Below are 27,295 nucleotides of genomic sequence, written 5' to 3'. Positions count from 1 at the left end.
GTGTAGTTTTAAATATATATAAAAATATTTATTTTATTAAAAGAGAAGTAGAAATAAAGGTATTTTAAGTGAGTCGTACGTTTCATTTATGATATTGTATATTATGTATTTAATTGAGTTGATTTATATTTGTTAAATATATTTTGATTTAATAATTTTTACAAAAATAGAAATGTGTGAATTGTTACTAAACAAATAAAAATAAAAATAATGTCAATTGTTGTGAGAAAGTTTAGATGGATTTGTTATCAATTAATAAGGCCGAAAATATCTGAGCCCAAATAGTTGTCTGGGCCCACAATGTATTTATAATTTATTAGTCACTCAGTCAGCATCTATTGGTTTTGTATATTAATTTTAAAAAGAATATTCTTCCTTCATTCAATTCGGATAGCTGTTCTATTTATTTAACAATGGACGGTCGAGATTATCCGACGCAATAAAATAGGGTCTCTACAAACCTCGCTCCTGCCATTTCCAACGAACAAAATGCATTAAGCCAGCCAGCGAGGATATTCAGAACTTCTCTCGTCTCTCTCGAAATTCCACTGCTAAGAAATCCATAAGCTCGAAGCGAAAATGGTGTTGGTGAAAGGCCCGGGTCTGTATCCTGATATTGGCAAGAAAGTCAGAGGTCAGTGATTCTAATTCCTTTTATCGTCATTCATTTATAGTTATCTGTCGATTTGGGTTATTTCAATCGTTAAATCGGTTATGGTGATGGTGTTTTTTGTTCTTCAGATCTTCTTTACAAGGATTATCTCGCCGATCAAAAGTTTACTCTCACTACCAACACGGAAGATGGTTTGGTGTGTGATTTTGTATTTTAGCTTCGGTTTCGTGTTTTTATGTCGAAATTGGCAACGAAATCTATTTCATTTGCTCTTGATTTTGGTGATTTTATAAGTATAGTTCATTGCAATTGTCTTTCTAGTTTGAGATTGTTTGTTATGTGTGTTTCTATAATTTGAAGTTCTTGCAAATGAAAACCATGTTCATAGGCTCTTTATCTTACCTAAAAACTGCTTTAAGCTAATAGCAAAAATGCATCGATAGTTACATAATATATAGTCTTCGAACAACTTATCTTGTTTGATGTTTTGATAAGGAGCTGCAAAATCCCAAGGCCGAAATTCTGATTTGCTTGAATGTATGTGGTGTTCTGATTACTGATATGTTTTCGATTGAAGGTTATTACCTCTAATGGCATTAAGAAGGGCAATGTTCTTCTTGCTGATATCAACACACAGTTGAAGAACAAAAACATCACTACTGATGTTAAGGTGGATACCACCTCCAAGGTAATTCGTCTCAAATTCTTCGGCAAATGTGATATTTATTTGTTGTCGATGCCGGCTACTATGATGAACTTATTTGATGCATTTGCGAATCTCATGGCAATTTTCTAAATGTCTGGGAGCTATAATGTTTGTTTCATTTAGGTTATGACAACTTTTACTGTCGATGAGCCTGCGCCTGGAGTGAAGGCCATCATCAGCTTCGTTGTTCCTGACCAAAAGTCCGGCAAGGTAAAATTTACTCTCGAATATGCTGAATGATTGTAAGTAATCCCTGTTTTAGCATTGGGATTGTTTTTGAAATCGGGAAATCGCCAACAGGTGGAGCTTCAATATTGGCATGAGTACGCCGGAATCAGTACCAGTCTTGGAATGTCGGCAAAGCCCATTGTTAACTTTTCGGGGGTTGCTGGAAATCAAAAAGCTGCTTTTGGAACTGAGGTTTCCTTCGATACGGCTACCGGAAGTTTTACAAAATACAACACTTCTCTCAGCATTACGGCCAACGACCTAATTGCTTCGCTCGCACTGTAAGCAATTTTTGTAACCTAAACATGAACAAAAAATGAGTCTATAATCCATCATTTAGTCGCAAAAAAACTAGTTTATATACTTTTGTTCGTATTCCCGGCTGCTGTTTTTCTATAGGAACGAGAAAGGCGACACCATTTCCTCGTCCTACTACCACGCCGTGAACCCCTTGACGGCAGTTGGCGCAGAATTCACTCACAGATTTTCGACCAACGAAAATGTCCTCACCTTCGGCACGCAGCATTATCTGGATCCTCGAACCTCTGTTAAAGCGCGGCTGAACAGCCACGGCAAAGCGAGCGCTCTTATCCAGCACGAATGGCGCCCGAAATCTCTTGTCACGATTTCCGGCGAAGTCGACACCCGGACCGTCGATCATCTTGCCAAGGTTGGACTGTCTGTAGCTCTTAAACCGTGAAATTTAGACTCATTGTTTTTCCATCTACAAGATTTCGAGCAGGCAATAAAGTAGCTATAGGCTTGATTCTGGCATCAAGTTTTGAGCTTGGATCATTGTTGTGTACTTAAATTGTATGTTCTTCTTGAGTTGTTGAAAGAAATAATTCTTACAGGAGGAAAACCTTTGGCAGGAAAAGATGTATTCGTTTCGAGGATTGTATAAATAATGATTTTGAGTATCAGCAAAGTGATTGAAATTTCAGTTAGAATTATGGATAAAGATGAACATTGCTGACTGTGATGACAATTCAGACTTGTCCGCAATCGTGATCCAATCACCATTGATGACCTCAATTAATTCTTTAAATGTCTTGTAAATTTACAGACAGCCCATATGTGTGGAATTTCAAAAAAGCTGTAAACCTCTTGCTCTGAAGAAGATTGAAACGGGGGCAAGAGATTAACGAAAATGGAGACGATGATGAGATTCTGTGGTTCTTCTCCACTCTTCTCGAAACTTCCATCGCTTTCCTTCCGATCGTCGATTTGGGTGCCTAAGCCCAACCGGAATTATACTTTCCCGGAAACCTGCCGCCGGCGGACCCCAATCTTCGTCGGAGGAGGAAACCCTAAGTTTTCTACCATTTCAGCTTCCAATGATCGCAGCGGAAATCTCGAAGATTCCTCGGTTCAGGTATTCATTTCAATCATCGATTAAATAATTCAATTTTTTTTCCGGTGGTCCTATTTTTTAACTCCGGCGATTAATTGGTGAGATTGATTTGGGGATAATTGAGGAAGAACATGGTTTTGATTTGCAGAGAGGGGAATCGTTCTTCAGGACAGTCTTGGCGAGTATGGAGACAGTCTATCTGAACAGGAACCCCACAGCCAAAGCTATTTTAGACCTCGTCGGGAAATCCGCCGGCGGTGAACGGATTTGCTACGATCATTTTGCGTTTAGGACATTTGGGGTAAGTTGCCCTAAATCATCCGAATCAATCTTCTGTTGGAATTTCACCATTGCTTTTCGTTGCAGGTCCATGGCCATGGAATCGAGTCTATGGCGAAGATCTTCCTCGATTTCGGCTATGTCCGAAGAGAAGAGCTGCGATTTCCGGCGAAGAAGCTGAGGGCTTTCTGGTACTCTCCTCCGAGCACTGGTTCAGTTTCCGGCGACGGCGTAAACGGACCGCTGCCGCGGATATTCATTTCAGAACTTCTTGTCGATCATCTGTCTCCTCAAGCTCAGGTTTTCGATGATTCCGTGTTCTTCATTGTCTGTTTTACAGAACCAAACTAAATCGATGATTCCGATCACAGAGTATAATCAAGAAATACACTCAAATGTCGGGAAAAGGAAGTATGCATGCCGCATTGGCCAGTGCATTAGGATGCTTGACATGGGAGACACCATCGTACCCGGAATTCGAAACCTTGGCGAGGTTAGTAATCATAACCTCGTCTGTCTGATCGAGATAGTCCGATTGATCGAATTGTTTGTGAATTATCCAGGGAGAGCGAATACGCAGCGTGGACTCTCGTCAACGGATACGCACTGAATCACGTCACCATATCCGCTCACCGGCTCAAATCATCGCTACGTAACATTCAATCCCTCAACGAGTTCATCGAGGAGAATGGATTCAAGTTGAACTCCGAAGGCAGCGTCTTAAAGGGTCAGCTCAGCTCGACATACCATTTCTAATTTTCTTTCGAATGTCAGGTAACTCAATGTGATTTCTTGATCAATACCAGTGAGTCCCGACGGATTGTTGCTGCAAAGTTCGACAGTTGCGGATTCATCTTCCTTCCGGTTCGCTGATGGGGTCGCGGAATCCATCCCTCGATGCTACATCGAGTTTGCCGAGCGCCTCGTACTTCCTCAGTTCAGACATTTACCGGAAAATGAGGTACTCGACACTCTCGCCGTCCTACAAATTCTTCGAAATTGAACTAAACATTTAGGCGCAATCGATGCAGGTTGAGGAGTTCCATAGGCGCGACGGATTTGAGGTCGGAAATGCCGATAAGATATTCGAGAGCACTTCTAAAGATCAACTCAGCAGGAATGTTGCTTGATGCATCGTTGAAGATGATCGTCGATGTCGAAAAATTGCCATTGATTCGGTATACTGTTTACAGTTCTGCAATCTTATACTGATAAATAAACAAACTGATAAACCGTAGATCCATTTCTAGCTACTAAAAATCATTACTACGTAGTTTTCAAGAAAAATATTACATAGTTTCTTGGACAACCACCTTACACGGGGTTTTCGAAGGAAGCCGACGGGTCGGGTCGCCGGAGACCTACCCGTCTTCTAGAACACTTGCGACGATCGAAAATGCAATTCAGAATTTGCTAAAACTATGTTACAGGGGGAGGATTACCACATGTAAATGTTCACTCAAATCAGTCTCTCTGTATGCACCAAATTTTTACGTGTGGGACAACAGAAGCATTCGTCGTATTTCCATTTCACGGAGATGAATTTGTGCGAAAAAGTCGAAAGGGGATTAGACACACAAATAGCAGCAGCGCGTTCTAAGAGGGCGTACCGTTTCGAGATAACTGATGATGTGGCGAAGCATGAGTTCCATTCGGCATCGAGAGGCTTCTTGCTTGCTGCTGTGGTTGTCCGTTTCTTGAAAAAGATCGCTGAGTCCTTAGCGCGTTCCTACCGCTCGGGCTGGATCTGACCCGATCGCCTTGCATTGTTTTAAGGTTGTAAGAAGCGCTCGCCATGTCCTTAAGGTTCGGCAAAGGCTTTAGTGTTTCGACAACCTCGCTCATTTGGGGCCGAGCCTTAGGATCGCGGCTTAGGCAGCGAGCTGCCAACTGTGCAGCCTTTTGCGCACCTTTAATCGAGAAATGACCTTCCAGTCGAGGGTCTATCATACTGTAAAAACGTTTCCTGTCGCAGAGGTTAGGACGAGCCCATTCCACGAGATTGTGTTCTCCGTTTGGCCGGTTTTTGTCCATCGATCTTCTACCTGTGATCATTTCGAGCAGAACTACGCCGAAGCTGTAGACATCACTCTTTGATGTAAGATGGCCTGCAATAGGAATTATGGATAAGCTTTTCGCTTCATTTCTAGAGAAATACAAAATGCAGTTTACCTGTCATGACATATTCAGGAGCTGCATATCCGTAAGTGCCCATCACTCGCGTGGAGACATGAGTTTTTCCATCGTCGGGCCCATCTTTAGCAAGTCCGAAATCAGAAAGTTTCGCATTATATTCCTGAGAAATAAGTCGAGCCAGTCGGGCAAGTATCTTGCAAATAGTATTATAATACCACACACGTATGAATGGCAATTTGTGAAGACTTACAGCATCCAAAAGGATGTTAGATGTCTTAAAATCTCGATATATGACAAGTTTTTCAGCTTCCTCATGTAGAAATGCGAGTCCCTTTGCAGCACCTAAAGCTATTTTCATCCTGACAGACCAGGGAAGCGGCAGAGATCCTAAAATCACGATGGTTAGAATCCGAACAGGATTACCCCACAATGCTCTACAATTTTTCATATGGCCGTCGATATGTAAACAACCGATCTATCCAAAATGAATTGTTGGCAACACAAGAAACATTTAAATTTTGAAAATTCACTCTAGCCATATAAAATGCATCGTGCTGTCAAAATCACGTAAGGCTTATAGCTAAGAAAATGCCCAAAATACTTTAGTCATCATCAAGGCAACTAAAACGTGAATCTAAGTGCAATACTTAAAGTGAAACGATAACTGTACATACTTCTAAATAGATGATTCTCCAAACTTCCTCTAGGCATGAACTCATACACAAGAAGCCGTTGATCATCTTCAATGCAGTAACCAATTAATTTAACAAGATTAGGATGAACAAGGTCTCCGAGAAACTTCACTTCAGCCTGCAGTCAAACACATTCAGATTAAAAGTACTAAGACAGATATGAGAAACAACGTTTCAGGTAAAAGATCAAACCAGCCATTCTTTGTGACCCTGAATTCCATCGGGATTCAGAGTTTTTACAGCAACAGTAAGTCCAGTGCCTGGTTTAACCGGGGCCGTGCCATTCTCTTCAACCCATCCCTTGAACACACAGCCGAAACCCCCTTCACCAAGAAGAGATTCGGGTCTAAAATTTCTTGTCGCCAACTTAAGGTCATTAAATGCAAACTTCCTCAGCCGAGAAGAAACTTTCAGCTCCTCTTCCAGTTTCGAGCTGGAGCAATTGCTCTCAGCATTGCTCGTGGTCGTGGAGGGAATTACAGCAACATCTACACGATCCTTATTCTTATCATTTACAGGTTTGCCTTCTGCTTCACATCAATCAACAATCAGAAACAGAAATCACATTCTACCGTACCAAGAATATAACAAAACATTTGATAGAAGAGCTTGAATTTTGGAGTTTAAACAACTGATTACATTGCAGATTCACATAAACAATTGTAATATACAGACACTATTTAATCGAACACAACATTTTTGGGGAAGGAAGAATTACCATGAGTGCTGAGACCACTGATGGAGCTATCGACTTTAGACCTTGAAGTTATACAGCTGCCAATGAATCTTAACCTAGAACAGCACCAAGTCTCTGCTGCAGGACCATTATCATTCTTAACTTTCTTCCCCTTTGGTTGATTAGCATTTCTAGACTCCATTTTTGATCCACCATTTCTAAATCCCATCTTCTGCAAATTCTGAAAATTTTAGCCACACCTTCCTCCAACTTTACCAATTCAAACAAACCCTAACTTCAATTCCAATTTCATCTCAAACCCCCAACATAACCATCTGAAAGAACTAAAACCACTCTTCTCCAAACGATTGGCAAAATAAATTTACTTTCCCATCAAGAAACGAGGAAGTCTCTTCCCCAAAATTCTACAAAATTAGGACTGTAAAAAAAGTACCTAAGTTAAAAGAACACTCAAACGATCACGCTAACCATCAGAATAGCTAGAAATAAACCTTCACGAAACGATCTTCACTTCAACAAAGTGCTTCAATTAAAAACCTAGACAGATGAAAAGCTGAAATTTCGACGCAGGGCAGATCCCATGGTTCCCCTTCAAAGCAAAAGCTTTGCGAACTGTGCAACAATCGAAGCTGGAAGCAATTAACAAAACATTAAAATATATTAACAACAGCAATCCCAACTCACCAAAAATTAAAAAAGCAAAACTATTTCTTCGCCACCCCCAAAAATCCCTACATATTGCCTCGAAGAAACAACAGAGATCGCAATCTCAATTAAGAAAACAGAACCCTAATTCTGTCGACTACTTCAACCCCGAATGCTCCTGCTCCCAAATTAATTTCCAATTAAGAACACTTGGTATGTATATACATACAACTTTATGTGTATGTATATATATCTGTATGTATGTATGTATGTATGTATGTGCGTTGAAGTTTGGCTATTCGCACTCCGCCAACCTATGATTGCTATTTATATTTATTACATAAAAATGGGATATTAAAATTAATGAAAAATACCTGCTCTTGATTTTTATTAAATTTATTACCGCAATTAATACTACTAATAAACGTTAGTTTATAATATCGCTACTATTAAGGGACACGATTAATAAAATCTCGTCTTTTTTTGCAAATTGTAATAATTTGATTGTACATTGAGTTCTTTAATTTATTTTTTTTTTTCTTTTTTCAGAAAAAAAATAATTTAAGTACGAATAATGAGTCATGTAGTCAAATTTGTAGAGAAAATTGAATGGATAATTCCGTGAATAACTATTTTCTATATATATATATATATATATAATTAGTAGAGTATTAACAAATATTAATAATTTTTTACACGTAACCATAGTGGCGGGTCCCGCCTCTTATTATCTCTCCTGCCCGAGCTGCCCGTTCGTTGATGTCAACTCTGCATCAGATCATCATCATCATCATCATCATCGTTTGGATTATATATTTACTTGACTTTTTTTTGTCACTAATTAATCCTTAATGAATGTATTTAATAACAGCTACAATTATTGAATAATTTTTATTTATAAAATTTGCAGCCGTCAATGTGTCTTTGAATTATTGTTCAAATAAAAATTTCAATTGAAAGTCAGAATAACGGCCAAAAAAATTGGGCTAGAGTCGAAATAATATTGGGCTTTTGCTAGAGACAAGGTTGGGTTTGTGAGGTTTTTTTCTTTCTAAAAGTAAAAAATATTTATTAAACAAAAATATATAGGATAAATTATATAATACTCTTTCTTCTTCGTATTTTATAAAAATATATAAAATACTTTGTACTACCTCCATCCCATTGAAAGGTTGTCATTTTCTATTTTCGTTCATCCCAAAACAAGATTACCATTTCCGTAATTGTACTACTTACATAACATAATAAATACTCTTCCAACTTACACTGTATTACACAAATATCATTACTTTTATATTATACAGTACTAATATGGATTTTTTTATCTTTTTCACTACAACCTATTATAATACTAATATTAAAAAATCTACTTGCAAAAAGTAAACGACAATATTGCACCGGGATGGAGGGAGTATTTTATTTATTGTGTGAAACCCTTAAATAAAGACCTAAATTATATAAGTTTTGTACGAATAAAAAACGTAAAAATATCTTAAATAATTTTTTTTAATAAAATAAATAAATAAATAATTGATTAATTATTTATTTTTATAGGTTTTTGTAAAACTCAGATAACATTTAGTCTCTGAAAAATTATAAAATAAAGAATTAATTAATTATTTATTTATTTTATTCAAAAAATTATTTAAAATATTTTATAGTAGTTTTTATTTGTATAAAATTAGCATTATTTAGTTCATTTATATAATCAAATATCAGTTTTGAATATAAAAAAAAAAAGTGTTTCGTATAAATTTTTACAATAAAACAAAAAGATTCACGAAACAAATAAAACAAGAAAAGTTCTATACTTTTTTTTTTTATTAAAATAAAGTGTTATATAATTTACTCAAATATATATATATATAATATTTAAACAATGATTGTGTTTGTGCATCCTTTTATGTCATTTTCGGAACCTTAACCCTAACCCTACCCTAATTAATTTTAATGTCGAATGAATCTTGCCATTTCGGGTACTACGTTGTTGTAAAGATATATTTATATGTTCTGTTTTTAGTAAGGAAATAACATTATTGTTATCCCTTTTGTAATAAATTTATTTGTTTGTTTGTTTGTTGTGATCTTCTCTTCTATCTTTTACATCTTCCATTATCTACAGCTTCTTTTGAGGTGAACTTTAAATGCCTTCTTCCTTCAATTATAGATTTATGTCTGTCGGTATGATTATTGATTCTGATTTTTCTGATCCAAAATTACCACATGAATCAATCTATTATTTTTTTTTTTTTATGACTACAAGGATGATTTATTGTAAGAATGAGATGATAGTAAATGAGTCAAATTTGACATTAACGTCACAGGTACGTACTGAGCATAAAATTAACACCACCATTGAATTGATTTTCTTAACTTTATTTAACCATCAAAATTCTCCATCACAATTGCTCACCCCCAAAGTACTGTCGTCGTTAATGGCGATTTTCAAGAAAGCTGCATCTTTGATCTTGTTTCTCACTCTTGTTTCTCTCTCAGTCTTTGCTCTGGCGGCCGGCGGCGGCGGAGAATGGAAGCTTCTACACAGATCCGTGGGGGTCTCCGCCATGCATATGCAGCTCCTGCACAACAACAAGGTCATAATTTACGATCGTACGGACTTCGGCGAATCGAAGCTGAAGCTGCCGCCGGGGAAATGCAGATCCAACGACGACGTACTTCGGAAAGACTGCACGGCGCACTCCCTCCTATACGACGTCGTTTCGAATACTTACCGTCCGCTTATGGTCCACACCGACTTCTGGTGCTCCTCCGGCGCCGTGATGTCCGACGGAACCCTAATTCAGACCGGAGGATTCCACGCCGGCGATCGCAAAATCAGGCTTTTCTCACCCTGCGACGACGATCAATGCGACTGGGTTGAACTGCAACAGAACTTGACTGTTCCAAGATGGTATTCTTCCGACCATATCCTCCCCGATGGCCGTGTGATCATCGTCGGCGGAAGAGCCGAATTCAGCTACGAATTCATCCCCAAAAATCAAGAATCGGAGAATCGAGTTTTCCACTTCCCATTCCTGCAAGAAACCTCCGACCCTATCGAAGAAAACAATCTTTATCCATTTCTTCACCTCTTACCCGACGGGAACCTCTTCGTCTTCGCGAATCAGCGCTCCGTCGTTCTGGACTACACCAACAACAAAATTCTGCGAAAATTCCGGCCGATCCCCGGCGGGAAGCGGTCGTATCCGTCGACAGGATCGTCAGTGATGCTTCCGCTGAGATTAAATTTCACCGGAGAAGACGCTTCATCGACATTGCCATTAGTGGAGGTGCTCGTCTGCGGCGGCGCTAGGGGTGGCGCTTTTTTCAAGGCCTTCGCCGGCGTATACGTGGCGGCTTCAGAATCCTGTGGGCGGTTACGGGTCACCGACCCGGACCCGGAATGGGTAATGGAGATAATGCCAATGAGTCGGGTCATGCCCGACATGCTACTGTTACCCACCGGTGACGTTATCATTATCAACGGAGCTGGTAAAGGTTCAGCCGGGTGGGACTTGGCGGACGGACCGGTTTTGAACCCGGTTCTTTACAGGCCAGGCGAAGGGGAGAGATTCAGTGTGCTCAATCCCACCTTAATACCGAGAATGTACCACTCATCAGCGACTCTTCTGCCAGATGGCAGAATCTTAGTGGGAGGAAGCAATCCACACGAGAAGTACAACTTCACAGGCGTGAGGTACCCCACGGAGCTAAGCCTGGAATCCTTCTCCCCACCATACCTGGCATCAAGGTACAACCAAGTTCGCCCTAAGATATTGTCGGTAGGGTGGCCCACAGAAGGCACCATATCCTACGGCCAGAAATTCACAATCTCCTTCTCGATGAAGTCGCCCCAACCTGCGGGCGACCTCACCGTAACAATGACTGCACCCTCATTTACCACGCATTCATTCGCCATGAACCAGAGGCTTCTAGTGTTGTACGTCGAAGATGTACAACACCCATCAGCGTCAATTTACAACGCCACGGTGTATGCACCCCCCACAGCCAATATCGCACCCTCAGGCTATTACATGGTGGCTGTTGTGCACCAGGGAGTTCCCAGCCACTGCACTTGGGTTCGAATTAAATAATTAATATTTATTTAATTATTTCAATATATATATATTTTTTGATCTACATTACGTTATCCCAGTTATTTGCCCATTGTTCAAATCAATTATAATCCAAGTGTAGTAAAATAAGATGCTTTTCTCTGGATGTGAATTTCGGACCCAACAATTTTATTGCATAGAGTTAGTTGGTCATAAAAGACCAACTGCACTCTGCAACTTCATCTGCCTCAGGACTCAGCCATTAAATTTCGACATTTCATTGAACAGATTTTCTTGCAGTACTGCCAACATGCAGCAGCAGGCATTAAATGCCTTTATTTATGCACACACACACAGCGTCCATAAGTCGTGTTTTAGATTTAGCAACGTAAAGGTAAAGTCGTTATTCAGCAGCTGCAAGAGCAAGAAGTCACTTTAATATCCAAAACAGCTCTATGAGTCATTAATATCAACAATGCCAGCACTAAAATTAACACCAATTCAATCCATCAAGTTATACCAATGGATCGCTCAATTTGTCGCAGACATCGACTTTTTAAGACCGCGAAGAATGCTCCACATGAACGTGGAAACGACGAAAAGAATTACACCAATTATTACGGCGTATTTCAGGCCGAGATTAACCAGCAAGTTAACTAGAAGGCCAGCCAAAACTACACCAACAAAATTCGCAGAGAAACCTGACCAGAACGGCATGTCGAGGACGGATGCAATAATGGCTCCTGTCCAGGCACCTGTTCCCGGAAATGGTACTGCTACAAAAAGCATCAAACCAAGCCACTGGAATTCTTTCACAGGACCTGCCTTGTCTTTAGCCCTCTGGAATAACATGTCCAGCAGCCGCGAAGCTGTCTTGTTCTTCCCCGTTAGGAAAGTTGCAAACTTTTTCAGATACAGGATTATAAATGGCACCGGGACCATATTCCTGTCATTACACTAAAAGCATTAGGCTAACTGATATAATCCCGAAAAGGCCTAAACTATGCAATGTTGTGAGTGTGGTCACAATGAGGCATATCAAATTTAAGGTCCATATAAACAGCTCTAACATAAGACTGAAAAGTTCGATCCACCCCAAATTAGTTATCCGAAAACAAATGATCATAACAAGAAATAAAACTACTAAATTAGATACTCTTGCAGGACCAAATGTAATGATCAGACAGTAAGATGAGCCAAAATCACTCCACAATTATGATAACTCTCAACTTCAACAACAGAAACTAATTTTAGGAAAATCGACTCAGTAAAAATATGGAAATGTGAGACGAACCCAAGAACAGACAAGACTGTTAGCCACACAGGTTTCAGCTGCAGCCAATAGCCCACAGGAATAGCTCCTCGGAGCTCAATCACAGGCAGAGTAGCCAGGGCAAAGACAATGGCTCCATCGGGCCAGCCCGAAGCCCGCAGAGCATTTGCTACCTTTATACCATACCCCGAAGCCCTAATTGAATCGGCGCCGCCAATCGCTGTCGCCGCTTTAGCAGCATTCCCAGAAAATGCATAAATCCCAACAGACACAGATGCCCACACAAGAACCCATACCAGGTACTTCAATGGCGTCCCTCCAGACACCGACAACGACTCACCCTTCTCAGTTATTTCAAGATTGTTTCTAGAAGCTCTTACCGCCCTAATTTGGGGATTCAACAGTTGACTTGATTGGGATTGAAAAGGAATCAGAGTCGTGGGGATTGGTCGAAATTCAATTGGGGACAAACGGATTCTTGGAGCTGAGATAGAAACCCTAAAATATCTTACACGAGAGACCGTTAATACCGTCGCCGAATGCGATAAAATGGAAGCCATTGATGACTGCTAGTCAATCGACTGTGAAATTTTAAACCTGGGCTTAAATAACCTAATCAGAAACAAGATTAGCGCAGAAACGAGAAGAACATGACAAGATTATAGCGCATAACGAACGGGAAACAAAAAAGGAGGATTAAACGAGGTCGCAGTGTATCTATCTGCGACTCTTGAGTAGAGTCTTGATTTGGATTTTGCAACAGGGTATGTGGGATTTAATTTTTTATTAGGGTTTTGGTTGATTTTTTTACTTGAGCCTCCCAAGTCGATACGTTTTATGAGAACGATTTTTTAGTTGGGATTGGAGCTAGGTTTGGATAAAGATACAGCTTTTAAAGAAGATTTCTAACAACCTATGTAGTACGATGATTCCGTCACATTCTTGTATAATGTAGCTAACATGTTTTAACAAAGAAATAGTAAGATCAAAATTAGACGACAATGTACATTGTCGCAGGTACCATTTTTCCTCTACAATCTCCTCTGTGTACTCGTCGAAAAGCATTACTGGGTATAAATCATTGACAAGAAAAATTACAGAACTGAGGTGACCTCAAATTCCAGATTATGTGATGTCTTTTTAAGAACATTGTTAATGAACGTAGAATGTCTACAAACACGGCCGTGTCAAACTAGAAAAGTAGAATGTCCCGGCTCCACAAGATTCTAGCTCAGTATTTGGACTATCCTTGACCAAGCTTTTACAATTTCAAATGCACCATACACAATTGTAGCTTGCAAATCCATAAACCTTGAACTGCATTGAAAAAGAACAAGAAAATCTTCCCAAACATGATACATTAGTACTTTTGTATGAATCTGATGCCATCATGGCAGATGGTGTTCCAGCAGAGTGTTTAATCCAAGCAAAACCAGAAAACAATTTATGGACACAGTAATTTTGGATTCAACACCTTACACCTGGCATATGTCCACTATAAACAACTGATGTCATATTTTTTTTTTCTTTCTTTTTTGCCTTAATCTAAATGTTATGATAACTGTTTCAGCGATCATATTGTGGATACAGGCTTTCTACAAAAACAAGTATCTTGTTATTATTCTGTCCATCATGTCTGAATAGCTTCTTGGTGTTATGTCACAACAATGGCAGCATATAATTTAAAATTAAATGGTGTGTTTTCGAAAATTATTATTTTTTATTAATATTTAAATTATATTATTGATCAAAAAAATATATTATTTATATATATTTAAGGGTCCCTAGTTGGGACTTTCGAAAGTCAGAACACACCAAACTCACCCACAACTGAACCATCCAAACTCCCATCCTCTTTATCATCATCTCTAAATTGATCCCAAAATGTCCCATATTCTCAAATCCTCATCAACACCAGTTTCTTAGAAGGAAAAGAATGTTAGTTAGCTTCCAGTGAGCCACAGTCGTCATGACAAGCAAAAGCTCTAAGCTACATTTATTCCCCAAAAAATTAAAGCCACTCAACATATTGCAGAATATACAATGAAACAGTGATTTCTTTGTTTGTTCTTATTTTGGTGTTCAATTGAGAGCCCAATGCACTTAAATTAGTAGTTGTATATTGTCTACGGTCTAGCACTGCAAAACAAGCTAAAGAACAATGACATTTAACAATCGATGATTGAAAAATGTATATATTAAAGGAATGGAACAAAATAGCACAAACCAACAAAGATTTAAACTTCCAGGATTCGAATTAAAGCCACTCAAAAAATTAAAGCCACTCAACATATTGCAGAATATACAATGAAACAGTGATTTCTTTGTTTGTTCTTATTTTGGTGTTCAATTGAGAGCCCACTGCACTTAAATTAGTAGTTGTATACGTCTACAGTCCAGGGCTGCAAAACAAGCTAAAGAACAATGACATTTAACAGTCGATTATTGAAAAATGTATATACTAAAGGAATGGAACAAAATAGCACAAACCAACAAAGATTAAAACTTCCAGGATTCGAATTAACTATGGAAGAGACTCATTGCTATTAATTACCGTAGGAAGAACAACTTTTCTTAAGAACTCTTGACGCTCCTAAGAAATCATCAATGGCAAGATAGCAAGATCCATTGCTTTTCCAGCACTATCTACCTCATTCTCTCCACGTAAATGCAGGCTCAAATATTCCACTTTCCTTTAATAAACCCCCTTCTCGGGATTGCATTCGAAAACCAAACATGGAAAACGAACATGACACGGGATGGGGTGAATTCGAAATGTCGCCACCAACAGTAATGAATGATAGAATCATTCACGCATTTCATCAAACACCTTGCGCGCCTCGTCTTGCAGCCATATCTTGACATTACTTTACAACTGTAGTAGTCCAAATCGACAAGAAGAAGGGCTCGAATTGGATGGGCCATACGCCCACATAGAGCCATTACCAATTTGGGCTGAGCAGTCGAAATGATGATAAAATATCTACCATTAAATGTACCTTCCCATTTCTGACAGGCAATAATCTTCAATGTTATCTTTGCACACCAGTCAAGACCAAACAATTTAGGCACCTGTTGCCTGGCCGGCGACTTTATCAGACCTTTTTACCCTTTTTTCCATTATCTCCATCACTCATCACCAAATGATTGTTTCGCAGATTAAAGTAAAAATAAATAAATAAATATGAAATGATTGAGTGAAGACGACAAGAAATCTCAAGGATTTGTGTGGCTCCAATATGTGAAAGCGCCAGCCGAGCCGAGCCGCGTTTTACCACTCAGCTGTACGACTGAAACTCTGCGCATTCCCACTTTCGACTTGGCTTTATTCAGCGGATCTCGCCAGATTGATCTGCACCGTTGATTTATGGACCCTGCAACATCAACGGTGTAGATCTATCCACGACGTCCCGATCATCGCTTTCTTTCAATCCACGTCGCCATTTCCTTTTTTCGGTTAACTTACAGAAATTCATATTTAAATTTATGTACACAATTTTGTGATAAAAATCAATTTTAATTTATAAGAACACGTTATAAATGAAAGTTGATATTTAATCAATTTTCTCAAATTTTGTATAATTACTGTGTAGATATTGAAATTTTATAATAATTGTTAATTGGTAGACTTAAAATCAAATACAATTCAGTTTGTGTATAAATTTCACAGCAAAGGGCTCACATTTGTAAGTAAGTATATACACAATAATTCATTAGGGATATATATATATATATAAATATATATTCCTGCATTAATTATTACTATGGAATGATAGAACAAATTTGCAACACATTGCAATATATGTAGACAAGAAAATTAAATACCAATGTAGACATGGGGCCTAAACATATAACACTCGGTTTGTATTCACATTTTTTAACATTATTAATTAATAATTTCTTTTTTTAAAAAAAATATATTAATATAAAATACTTCCTCCAGAGGCTCATTTTAGTTATGACACAAGTAAGTTAGTATATATTTTATTATATTTTTATATTAGTATTGTTGGTAGTTTTAAAATAATAATTAATATATAATAAAAAAAAATTAATATATGTTTAAATATTTTAAATATTATATCTCAATAAAATATATATGCAATATGCTTATTATTTTGCAGAGAATAAAATTTTTAAATAATAAAAATAAATTAAAAAATATATATTTATTTATAATTAAGATAAATTAATTTTGAAAAATGTGGAGTTTTAAATGTAAATAAATATATTTATTTATTAAAAAATAAAAATAAATAAATTTTAAGTGAATCTATGTAATGCGTTGATTTAAATTTGTTAAGTTTGTATAAATTTTAATAAATTTTATTTAAAATACAAACATGACAAAAAAAAAAATGGTACGTAGGAAGTATTTAATTTTTGTATGATTATAACTTTTTTTGTTTATCATTATAGTTTTTTGTGTTTTTATTTAATGCTTAGGTAAGCAATAATATCACCCCACACCCCCCACTCTCCTTTCTCTCTCTCTCTCTCTCTCACTCTATATATAGAGACAGACAAAGCACACTGCCATTCACAAGAAAAATAAGCCAAAAAGCCAATTAATGTGGTGTGAGAGAGGAGAAGAATAAGGAAATGGAGGCATTGAACGATAAGAGAGAGAGAGTGACGAAATCTTCATCTTCTTCATATCTGGCTAAGTTACAGTGCTGTTTCCACCCAGCCAAGCTTTCTTCTTCAAATCCTGCAATGGAGGATGGATGCGATGAAGGAAAATTTGCAGTATCTGAGAAGCAGAAAAGAAAGCCCGGTGGATGGAAATCCATGCCTTTCATCTTAGGTGGTTCTTCTTCTTCTTCTTCTTCTTCTTCTTCTTCATTTCTCGTCTCTCTCTCTCTAGAACAGTACAGACTAAAATCATGGAGGGCTTGCCAACACGTGGCAATCATCCAAGTCATCTTTCCTGCATGCAGCAGTAGCGTTGGTTGTTTCATAGGAATTAGCAATTGTGTCGTCATCTTCTTCTTCTATTCTTCTCTGTGAATAAATAAAATTCTTAGGTCAGCCAGGCCAACTAATTACCTTTCATTTAATTTTAGAGAGAGAGAGAGAGAGAGAGAGAGAGAGGTTGTTCCAAAAAGTAATTATTAATAATTAGTTACTATTTAAAGCATACTTTTGAAGGAATTAGTACTTTACTGGATAAAGTTTTTATCTTTTATTACCACAGTAAAATATCTTTTCCAGGAATTAGTACTTTACTGGATAAAGTTTTAATCTTCTATTACAACAGTAAATTTATTTATTTTTCTTTTTTGCAGGAAATGAGACCTGCGAAAGACTGGCTACAGTGGGGATGTTGGCAAACTTCTCAGTGTTCTTGATGACACAGTTTCACATGGACCAGGTTTTGTCTTCCAACGTGATGTCTGTATGGAATGGTTTCACGAGTTTCAGCCCCTTGCTTGGTGCTTTCATCTCTGATTCTTATCTTGGTCGATTCAAAACCCTCGCTTTCGCCACAATCTCTGCTTTCATGGTGATTCAAAATCAAACTCAGATCTTTTCTTGCAAATTTCAATTGACTCGAACATGAATCGATGATTACATATTATATAGTATTGATAGGGATAGAGACAACTTGGGAGTCGATTGCATTCTAACTTATCTGCATTTCACACGGCATGTCTGAAAACGATGCTGTAACCTCTGTAATTTTTCAATTTTTGTCGAACAGGGGATGATGATGCTGACAGTTATAATGTGGATTCCTAAGCTGCACCCTCCCCCGTGCAGTCAGATTTCCGGCCACAAATGCGCGGGCCCGACCGGAGCCCAGTTTGGACTATTGGCCGTCGCGCTCGGTTTTCTGACGGTCGGCTCCGCCGGAATCCGACCATGCAGCATTCCGTTCGGCGTTGATCAGTTCGATGCAAAAACAGAGGAAGGGAGACGAGGGATCACGAGCTTCTTTAATTGGTACTATATGACGTTCACCGTGGTTTTGATCATCGCGTTAACGTTGGTCGTGTATATTCAGAGTTCGGTGAGTTGGGTTTTGGGTTTCGCCTTGCCCACGGGGCTTATGTTGTTCTCGATCGTCTTGTTTTTCGTCGGCATGAGATTGTATGTTTATGTTCAACCCGAGGGGAGCGTTTTCTCGGGAATTGTTCAAGTGATCGTTGCCTCGTATAAGAAACGGAAGCTTAAGATACCCGAAGGGAAAAATGTCGATGGGGTGTATTATGATCCACCGTTGAAGGGGACGGTCGCCGTGAAGCTACCTTTAACTGACCAATTAAGGTATACCAGTGGCTAACTGTATCTGTTAAATAATCATCTTATCTGTATTTAAGTCTTACTGTTGTTATTCACGTGTATGTTCTGATACCATGTTAAATGATGATAATGTAACTGGAAATTTTTGTGTTGTTAAGGTTTTTCAATAAGGCGGCGCTGATCATGGATGGCGAAGTCCTACCCGACGGATCAAGCGCGAATCCGTGGAGGCTATGCTCCGTGCAAACCGTTGAAGAAACCAAATGCCTATTTAGGATCATCCCAGTGTGGGCTTCGGGGATCATATTTTGCACGGCGATGGCGCAACAAGGCACGTTCATGTTATCGCAAGCGTTGAAAATGGATCGTAGCTTAGGTCCACATTTTAAAGTCCCGGCCGGGTCGCTTGCCGTCATATCGATGATCACTATAGGAATATGGCTTCCTATCTACGATCGAGTGCTTGTGCCGTACCTTAGGAAAACGACGAAGCTCGAGGGGGGCATTACTCAACTTCAACGTATGGGGATCGGGATTGTATTCTCGATTATGTCGATGATCGTTGCCGGATTAGTCGAGCGAATGAGGCGGGCATCCGCGGTATTGCACGCGGGCCCCGACGGGATCGCTCCGATATCCGTCTTTTGGCTATCGCCACAACTTATACTTATGGGATTCGCCGAGGCGTTCAACATTATCGGGCAGATCGAGTTTTACAATAAAGAATTCCCTGAGAACTTGACTAGCCTCGCGAACTCATTGTTCTCTTGCACGATGGCGGCGGGGAATTATTTCAGCGTGGTCGTCGTGAATGTGATTCACAAGACAACGGGAAAAAATGGTCATCCCGATTGGCTAACGGCGGATACCAACAAGGGGAGGATCGAGAATTTGTATTTCTTGATCGCGGGTTTCGGCGTGTTGAACTTGGGATACTTCTTGTGGGTCGCTCGGATGTATCGATATAAAAGCAAGTTTCGGATAGAGGGCGACGGGGACGGCGACGACGTCGAAAAGCATGAGCATTGTGATATCGAACTCAATGGGATCAAGAAATGATCTTTTTATGGGAGATATAGTAATAACTTTGTGGAACTACTTAAAGTACATGTATGTATTGAAAGTATTATCCTTAGCCTTTAGGACAAGTACATGTAATCCAAAGTATTGTTGCATGTTATCTATGTACCTCATACATAGTTGCAATAATATCATTATATATGCACTATATACCCACTTTTGGGTAGCGACTGCGAGTTCCACATCATCAAAAAATATATATATATAATTATATGCATATTCGTATCCTTTTGGAAATTGACTATCAAAAAAAAATAAAAATTTAGGAGTTGAAATATGTATACATATATTTAATTTTAATGGATAAAAAAGAATTCAATTTCAAATCAAGTTGGATACTAGAATTCCACTAGTTATGGTAGTGCACATATTACAAATCTCCTTTCTATCTTTTCCAAAACCACATGTCGTGTCTAAACTATTTTAGTATTCCCTTTGTTTTAGTTGCCGTTACAATAACTTAAAAAAAATTTAGGCGTTGTTTGTATGGGGATTTAGATTTTTTTTTTTTTTTTTTTTAACGATTTGAATATTCAAAATTTTAAATTGAAATAATAAATAGGTGTTAATGTGAAATTTTCAATGTAAAATTTATTGTTAGTACTACCTCCGTCCGTCTTTTAGATTTATATTTATTTTTTATGTTATTGTACTTAATATTAAAAATATATTTATATTTGTATATTTTATTTTGTACAAATATTATTATATAGTATTATAAGATACTAATAAAAATATTTTTGTCTTCTTTTAAATTTTTATTATGCTTTGATTTAATAATTAATATTTAAAAATCAACATGCAAACAGTAAATGTGACCCTTAGAATCGGAGGACGAGGTAATATAATATAAAAAATAAAAAATAGATATTTATTTTGAGTATTTTTTAGAGCAAAATTTGTTATGAATAGAAAAAATTTGATAAAATATACTCCCTCTGTCCCATAACTAAATATTCATTTACTTTTTTAGTGTTGATATTTGGATATTAATTATTATATCAAAACGTATTACATATCAATGAAAAATTGCAAAAATATTTCTATTAGTGTCTTATAATACTAATATAATGACATTTGTATAAAAAATTATACAAATATAAGGATATTTTTAACGTTAAAATACAATGACGCAAAAGGTAAATGGATACCTTATTATGGGACGGAGAGAGTAATAAAAGTAAACACCCTTAAACTTTGTTTGTTTGTGGGTTTCGAATTAGGTTTATTATTCATTAATTTTATTACTAAAAATATATTATATCAATTTTTTGATATTATAATAAAAAAAAATTATATTCAAAATATTAATTTAATATATATTTATATTATATCGAATAATTATTTAAATTAATCGTACCTTTTGACAGCATCTCGTGTGTGGCTCTCCTAACATATCAATTTAATGATCAACAATTTTAGCAAAACGTGGTGTATTTGTGCTCTTCATATAATACAATTATCGTATTAAAAATAGCGACGTGATTCATATTTTTTAATTTTTAATTTTTTTATTATTATACAAAAATTGTAAATTCATATAAAAATATATTATTATCTATTTTATAACATTATATTCAAATTACTATAGAAAAAAATGAAATCAAACTTTAAATATATATTACTCTCACTGTCCTTAAGTAAATATCTATTTAGTAAATTAAGAGGAAAAAAAAAGACTACCTCTAAGGGTAATTTATGTATATACTTTCAAAAGTTTTTGTATTATTTATTAATAATAATAATTTTAATTAAAAACAAATATCACACAAATATTTTATTATTTCTCCAAACATCGTATTAAATATTTAATTTTTTATTATTTTAGAAAAAAATCAATGGAATTAATTTGAGAGAAGTGCAAGCGAGCTCTATGTATTAATACTTTAAATTTATAGTCTTATCGAATTTGATCAACTTGGGTTTCCTTAGCTCGATAATTTTTATTATTATTTTTTTTTTTTTTTCAAATTCGAATTAATTTAAACTCATTATTATGATTAATGGAAGTCAAAAATCTTACTATGAGATTGTATATTAGTGGGTTGGGACAAGACATTACGATATATGAGTGACCACCACATTCCTAGCTAAGTCTGACCAACTGTATAATTGAATATATATGTACATAGGGAGGGAGAGAGAGAGAGAGGTACAAATTGCTTGTCACCCGGGTTTGGATTTTAAGGTGGAATTTGAATAGTAAAAATTTTGAATTTGAATAGTTGTATGATGTGATATAAATAGGTGTTGATGTGATATTTTGAATGTAAAATTGATTTTTTAAGTATAATATAAAAAATTGAAAAATAGATATTTGATTTGATGTTTTTTAGGAAAAAAAATAGGATAAATAGTGGAAATCTAATCCAATCCCCAAACAAACACACCCTTGGAACGAATTTTAATACAATGTGTATTTTTTATCTTTTATAATAAAAAAATATAAAATAATTTTTAAAAAAAATAGTAATTTTTACTAAAAAAAAACAAAAATAAATAAAAAGATATTTTTAAATATTTTTTTCTTTGAAAAAAAATACTACTATCTTCGTTCAGGAAAAGGAGCAATATTTGTTTTTTGCAAGGAAATTTTTTAATATTAGTATTTTACTTCATACGTCCAGGTAGAAAGTATACATATTTTTATTTTTAAACATTTAATTAAATACTTTACTTTTTTTCAAAAATACTCTTATTTTACATCACATCATTACGTTTACAAAAAAAAAAAAAAGGATAAAAATATCATTACACTACTTTTAATTATCTACTATAATTAAAATACTATTATTTCTTAAACACCACGTCAAAAGTAAATGTTTATTTTATACATGGACGGAGGGAGTAATGATTTATGGTAAAAAAGACAAATATGCCCTTATTAGATTGTAAGATATAAAATTAATAATATTTGTATAATATATTGTATGTGTCATAGGTATTAATTATGGTTGTGTTTCTTTAGGGGAGTTTGGAAAAATTTGGGTTTGGGTTTGGTTTTTATTTGAATTTTGTAATGAGTTTGAATTTTGTTGTTTCTTTTGTGTTTGGGTTTGGTTGGGGTTTGGGGAGTTTTGATATGTATTGATTTAATAGATAATAAATAAAATAATATAAATGTGTATTAAATTTAATTGATAAAATTTATATTACTCCCTCGTCCCGATGCAAGATTGCGTTTACTTTTTGCACGTAAATTTTTTAATATTAGTATTATAATGAGTTATAGTGAAAAAAACGAAAATACCCCTATTAGTATTGTGATAAAAGTAATGACATTTTTGTAATATAATGTAAGTTGACAGAGTATTTATTATCTTAGATAGATAGTACAATTACTAAATTAGGAAATGGTAACCTTGTTTTAGGACGGACGAAAATGGAAAATGGTAACTTTTCAATTGGACGGAGGGAGTATATAATTTAATTATGAATTTATATTATACCCAACATATATATATTTATATTTTTATTTAGAAAGTTTTATTTTCTACAAAATGACATATATATTGTATATATATATATATTTCCCTATAATTATAATAAATCTTAAATTGTATTTTATTATTATTTTTTTTAAAAAAAAAAGTTAAAAAGATAAAATTAATGGTTAAAACTTGACCATAGGGAATCTCTCCGGACCCTGTACCGTAGGCTTGTCGGATCGTTTTCATAGACGGGGTTTCGCGCCCAAAACCGGACTTACAATGAATCTACAGTAGAATTGCCCCAAATCACGTTGAAGAAACATACCCTTTAAACATATATGTAGTACAATTACTAAAATATGAAATGATATCTTTGTTTTTATACGGACCAAAATAAAAAATGGTATCCTTGGCCGGACGAAGCATTATCAAATATTAAAATGTTACTATTTTTAAAAAATTTCAAAACTTTAAAACTTTCAATTTAACCTGAGGCTTAAAGTTGAACTTTTTTTTTTTTTTTTTTTTTTTTTTTTTTTTTTATATCGTAAAGTCAATTCAGTATGTTGATATTTGGTACTTTTGTGATTTGGATTATTATTTGGTACTTTTGTGATTTGGATTATTAGGTAGCCCATAAGATTCCCCCATGCACCACTACAACTCTCGTTTTCATAGTACTTCCATTAAAATGTTTTCAACTTTATAGGAAGTGTTTGATTATTGATTTAAAATTTATTTTATTATTATTATTATTTAGCTTGTATATATTTTTTTAATAAAATTACATTATTTATTTTTATAAAATATCATATTAAATCAAAATCAAATAGAACTCCGACACTACAAAAAAATAATATATTTGTAACGGAATTCCGTCCCTAAAGGTCAAGTAGCTAACGTAATTTCATTCCTAATTCCGTCTATAATATCATTAGTAACGGAAAAAGTAAATTTAGAGACAAAAATATTTTGTTACAAAAATAATTTTTTCTTGTAGTGTAACTTTTAAAGTGCTGTTTATTCGCGATTTTATTTATTTATTTATATATTTTAAATATAAATACTACGTAATTCATTTATATAATATCTCCAATAAAACAATTATTAATGTGTATAAGATTTTTATTGGATATATATATATATATATGTTATGTTTGGGTTCTTGTATTGATAGTGATACTTTTGTTTAGTTTGAATTTGAATTTTTAATATATATATACATATATTTTTTAATTTAAATAATATAATAACGTGAGGTTTTATAAATATACATATATAAATATTAACTGAATAATAAAAAACAATTTAAAATCTAATCAAACAAGCCCAATGTTTTCATTAATTTTTAAAAAATTGTAAGAAAGTGGGCAAATTCTTTGTTCTTGTCATCCTTTTTTTTTTTTTTTTCCTATTTGTTTAATATATAATCTTCATAATTTTTATAAAAATATACAATGTTTTTAATAAAAATAGCACATCAAATCATTATTCATAAACAAAACAAAAACACAAGAAAACACACCCTAAGGTTGTATTAAGTGTAAGGATGCAAGGTAATATAATTTTGATAGTTTTTTACTTCTTCATCTTCTTTTTACCTTTTTTTTTTTTTTTAAGAATTATTTTAAGTGTATTGATAATAACAAAAGAAAAAAAAAAAAAAAAAAGCAAATATTTGAAACATGTTAAAATTGAAATAATGGCAAATAAATTAAAATTTTGATAAGTGCTTTTAGAATTTATTTATTTATTTATTTTAAAAAGGTGCTTCTAGAATAATTCGCCACACACTCGCCACTATCAACGTAACAATCCACACCACATTCTCCAATTTCATCACAAATTCTTATCCATGTATTATTCAACATATATTTTATTTAAAATTATTATAACAGTCAAATACTCCCTCTGTCCAGAATCTATTTATCAATTTATTTTATGCATGAGATTTTAAGAATATTAGTATTGTAGGTGATATAATAGAAATAAAAATAAAATAATTAAAATGCCCTCAGGTTAAATGACTAAAAGAATACTAAGCATATTTAGCACAACCTCGCGAGTCAAAGAGCAGCTCGAGGAAGCCACTTCCATTCGACGACGGGTCACGCATGAGGAATGTCGGAACAACATTCGAGGTAAACAAACAGCCGTAAAACGGAGCTCGTTCTCTAGTTCCTGCTCCGATTCCTAATCGGGAACAAAACCAAGGGGAACAACCGAATCGACGGCTAACGGTGTAGATCTGGCCACCTCTTCGACGATCTTGTCGGAATCGAGCAGTGAACCAAAGAAGCCATCGGATTCTAAAACTAGAGAACTCAGATCAAGGTTCGAGGGACATCCAACCCTCTGTATAGGGGAATGCCCTTCAGCCGACGCCGGAGACCGAGGGGCAAGCGACATCGTCGGTAGAACTTGAAAGAACATATAAAGAACGCCGATGAGGGAACGAAGAAGGCCACTGCGTGAAGAATGAGAGGATTTCAAAAACCCTAGATCGATCTGGTGGAGAACAGTAGGGGGTGGAGGGTAATAGGTGTTGTAAATTAAGTTTAGTTTGATTTATTAATTAAAAATTGTAGTATTTTTTATTTTGTAATTTGGTTGTAATTATTGTAGTGACAATTTTGTAATATAGTGTAAGTTTAAGGGTAATTTTAATGGTAGGTAGGTATTAGGGTTACTAAAAAAGAAATATATACTCCTTCCGTCCACTCATAAACTATACAATTGTTTTTGGCGCGGTGTTTAAGAAATAATAGTATTTTAATTATAGTGGGTAGTTAAAAATAATGTAATGACATTTTTGCTCTTATTTTTAATTAATGATGTGATGTAAAGTAAGGGTATTTGTGGAAAAAAAATAAGGTATTTAATAAAATGTTTACTTTGTAATTGGACGTCCCAAAATAGAAATATGTATATTTTCTAGTTGGACGGAAGGAGTATATTTTTTTAGGAAGGACTAAAATAGAAAAATGGATAGATAGTTAAGGACGGGGGAGTAATTAATTTGTTATATAGGTTGATAAAATTCAACAAGTTAATAAATTTTTATATTTATAAAATTTCCAATATACCTTAAATTAAATTCAATATTGAGATTGCTCTAAAAATTAGTAGAGAATGCAATTGTTGTCCGAGCGCATTTAAATTCACGTAGCTATCTCACGAAATATAATTGCAATTGCTGTCAATATGAATGTCACAATATTAGTAGAGAATGCAAATCGAATTTTGAATTAATTGGGATGTCAATTATTGGTATGATTGAATCACATTAGAAATCACTTATAATTTTGTGTGATATTTTCTTGAGTCCAAGTGATTTTAGGTCCTAAAGAAGTATATTGGGCTTTGAATCCATAGCTGAATTTAGACCTATTAATGTTATTTAGGTCCACCACAAGTTGCCACTTGCAAAATACATCATCCTTAACCATCTACTTTATAAAGAGTAGCTCAAAAAATGGGACATTGGTTTTGCAATACCCCGAATTTTAAAATATCGATAAAACTATTCATGTCGACAAGATATACCTTTTTAGAGCACATAATGGCCAGTCTTCGATCATATAACATAACATAACAAACTTAATATAGTAGCCAAGCAGAACTCAGTCAAATGTAAATCTAGTTGTTCGAAATACCAGGATGCTGAGGAATTCTAGTACAAGTTTGATATGTCATATTACCATGTTTTCATGCATCTTTCACTTTCAAATCTTCTGTCCTGCACTAAGGATTGCCACATAGCTGTTTTGATGCCTTTCTCTTTAATTGAAAATGGAAACCAAATTCCAGGATTCAACTGCAAGAATATTGGCTACTGTGATCAAATTCTGTGATAAAAT

At 35.3% G+C, this 27,295-nt stretch overlaps 6 protein-coding genes and 1 long non-coding RNA gene across 12 annotated transcripts; 4 read left to right on the top strand and 3 right to left on the bottom strand.

Annotated features, from left to right (window-relative positions):
- The first annotated feature begins 443 nt into the window (after positions 1–443).
- On the top strand, positions 444–2,730 carry LOC127245595 (mitochondrial outer membrane protein porin of 36 kDa-like). Of its 2 annotated transcripts, XM_051266581.1 has the most exons (7): positions 444–634; positions 742–809; positions 1,191–1,301; positions 1,443–1,529; positions 1,620–1,828; positions 1,947–2,217; positions 2,614–2,730. In XM_051266581.1, exons 1-7 carry the CDS (start codon positions 580–582, stop codon positions 2,647–2,649), a joined length of 837 nt encoding a protein of 278 aa, XP_051122538.1. In that variant the 5' UTR covers positions 444–579; the 3' UTR covers positions 2,650–2,730. The 2 variants fall into 2 exon arrangements, with proteins under 2 accessions (XP_051122538.1, XP_051122539.1); XM_051266582.1 differs by lacking the exon at positions 2,614–2,730 and having other exon boundaries at positions 445–634; positions 1,947–2,497.
- Positions 2,614–4,723, top strand: LOC127245593 (uncharacterized). 2 transcript variants are annotated; one of them, XM_051266580.1, is made up of 8 exons: positions 2,614–2,922; positions 3,050–3,202; positions 3,268–3,480; positions 3,552–3,673; positions 3,744–3,907; positions 3,987–4,141; positions 4,212–4,358; positions 4,611–4,723. In XM_051266580.1, exons 1-7 carry the CDS (start codon positions 2,698–2,700, stop codon positions 4,308–4,310), a joined length of 1,131 nt encoding a protein of 376 aa, XP_051122537.1. In that variant the 5' UTR covers positions 2,614–2,697; the 3' UTR covers positions 4,311–4,358; positions 4,611–4,723. The 2 variants fall into 2 exon arrangements, with proteins under 2 accessions (XP_051122537.1, XP_051122536.1); XM_051266579.1 differs by having other exon boundaries at positions 4,212–4,723.
- Positions 4,724–4,776: 53 nt separating this feature from the next.
- LOC127245592 (serine/threonine-protein kinase PBL34-like) lies at positions 4,777–7,649 on the bottom strand. Of its 4 annotated transcripts, XM_051266578.1 has the most exons (8): positions 7,390–7,649; positions 7,197–7,317; positions 6,727–7,123; positions 6,201–6,535; positions 5,991–6,126; positions 5,567–5,703; positions 5,353–5,476; positions 4,777–5,288 (listed from the first exon to the last, which is right to left on the bottom strand). In XM_051266578.1, the coding sequence occupies exons 3-8, from the start codon at positions 6,911–6,913 to the stop codon at positions 4,777–4,779; spliced, it is 1,431 nt and encodes a 476-aa protein (XP_051122535.1). In that variant the 5' UTR covers positions 6,914–7,123; positions 7,197–7,317; positions 7,390–7,649. The 4 variants fall into 4 exon arrangements, with proteins under 4 accessions (XP_051122535.1, XP_051122533.1, XP_051122534.1 ...); XM_051266576.1 differs by having other exon boundaries at positions 7,197–7,649; XM_051266577.1 differs by having other exon boundaries at positions 6,727–7,334; positions 7,441–7,649.
- A 2,096-nt stretch (positions 7,650–9,745) lies between these two features.
- Positions 9,746–11,584, top strand: LOC127245591 (aldehyde oxidase GLOX-like). The gene has a single exon (XM_051266574.1). It carries the CDS (start codon positions 9,786–9,788, stop codon positions 11,442–11,444), a length of 1,659 nt encoding a protein of 552 aa, XP_051122531.1. The 5' UTR covers positions 9,746–9,785; the 3' UTR covers positions 11,445–11,584.
- Positions 11,585–11,744: 160 nt separating this feature from the next.
- LOC127245589 (uncharacterized) lies at positions 11,745–13,564 on the bottom strand. The gene is made up of 2 exons (XM_051266573.1): positions 12,700–13,564; positions 11,745–12,351 (listed from the first exon to the last, which is right to left on the bottom strand). Exons 1-2 carry the CDS (start codon positions 13,236–13,238, stop codon positions 11,937–11,939), a joined length of 954 nt encoding a protein of 317 aa, XP_051122530.1. The 5' UTR covers positions 13,239–13,564; the 3' UTR covers positions 11,745–11,936.
- A 1,296-nt stretch (positions 13,565–14,860) lies between these two features.
- On the bottom strand, positions 14,861–15,947 carry LOC127245590 (uncharacterized). The gene is made up of 2 exons (XR_007837453.1): positions 15,233–15,947; positions 14,861–15,092 (listed from the first exon to the last, which is right to left on the bottom strand). It is a non-coding gene; the product is annotated as an uncharacterized LOC127245590 (long non-coding RNA).
- A 1,259-nt stretch (positions 15,948–17,206) lies between these two features.
- LOC127245559 (protein NRT1/ PTR FAMILY 2.13) lies at positions 17,207–20,170 on the top strand. The gene is made up of 4 exons (XM_051266533.1): positions 17,207–17,485; positions 17,967–18,184; positions 18,383–18,948; positions 19,083–20,170. Exons 1-4 carry the CDS (start codon positions 17,281–17,283, stop codon positions 19,981–19,983), a joined length of 1,890 nt encoding a protein of 629 aa, XP_051122490.1. The 5' UTR covers positions 17,207–17,280; the 3' UTR covers positions 19,984–20,170.
- The last annotated feature ends 7,125 nt before the right edge of the window (positions 20,171–27,295 follow it).

The sequence above is a fragment of the Andrographis paniculata genome, unplaced genomic scaffold (assembly GCF_009805555.1).
Source record: "Andrographis paniculata isolate CXL003 unplaced genomic scaffold, ASM980555v1 Contig22END, whole genome shotgun sequence".
NCBI lineage: Eukaryota > Viridiplantae > Streptophyta > Magnoliopsida > Lamiales > Acanthaceae > Andrographis > Andrographis paniculata.
This window is presented reverse-complemented; position numbering and strand designations above follow the sequence as displayed.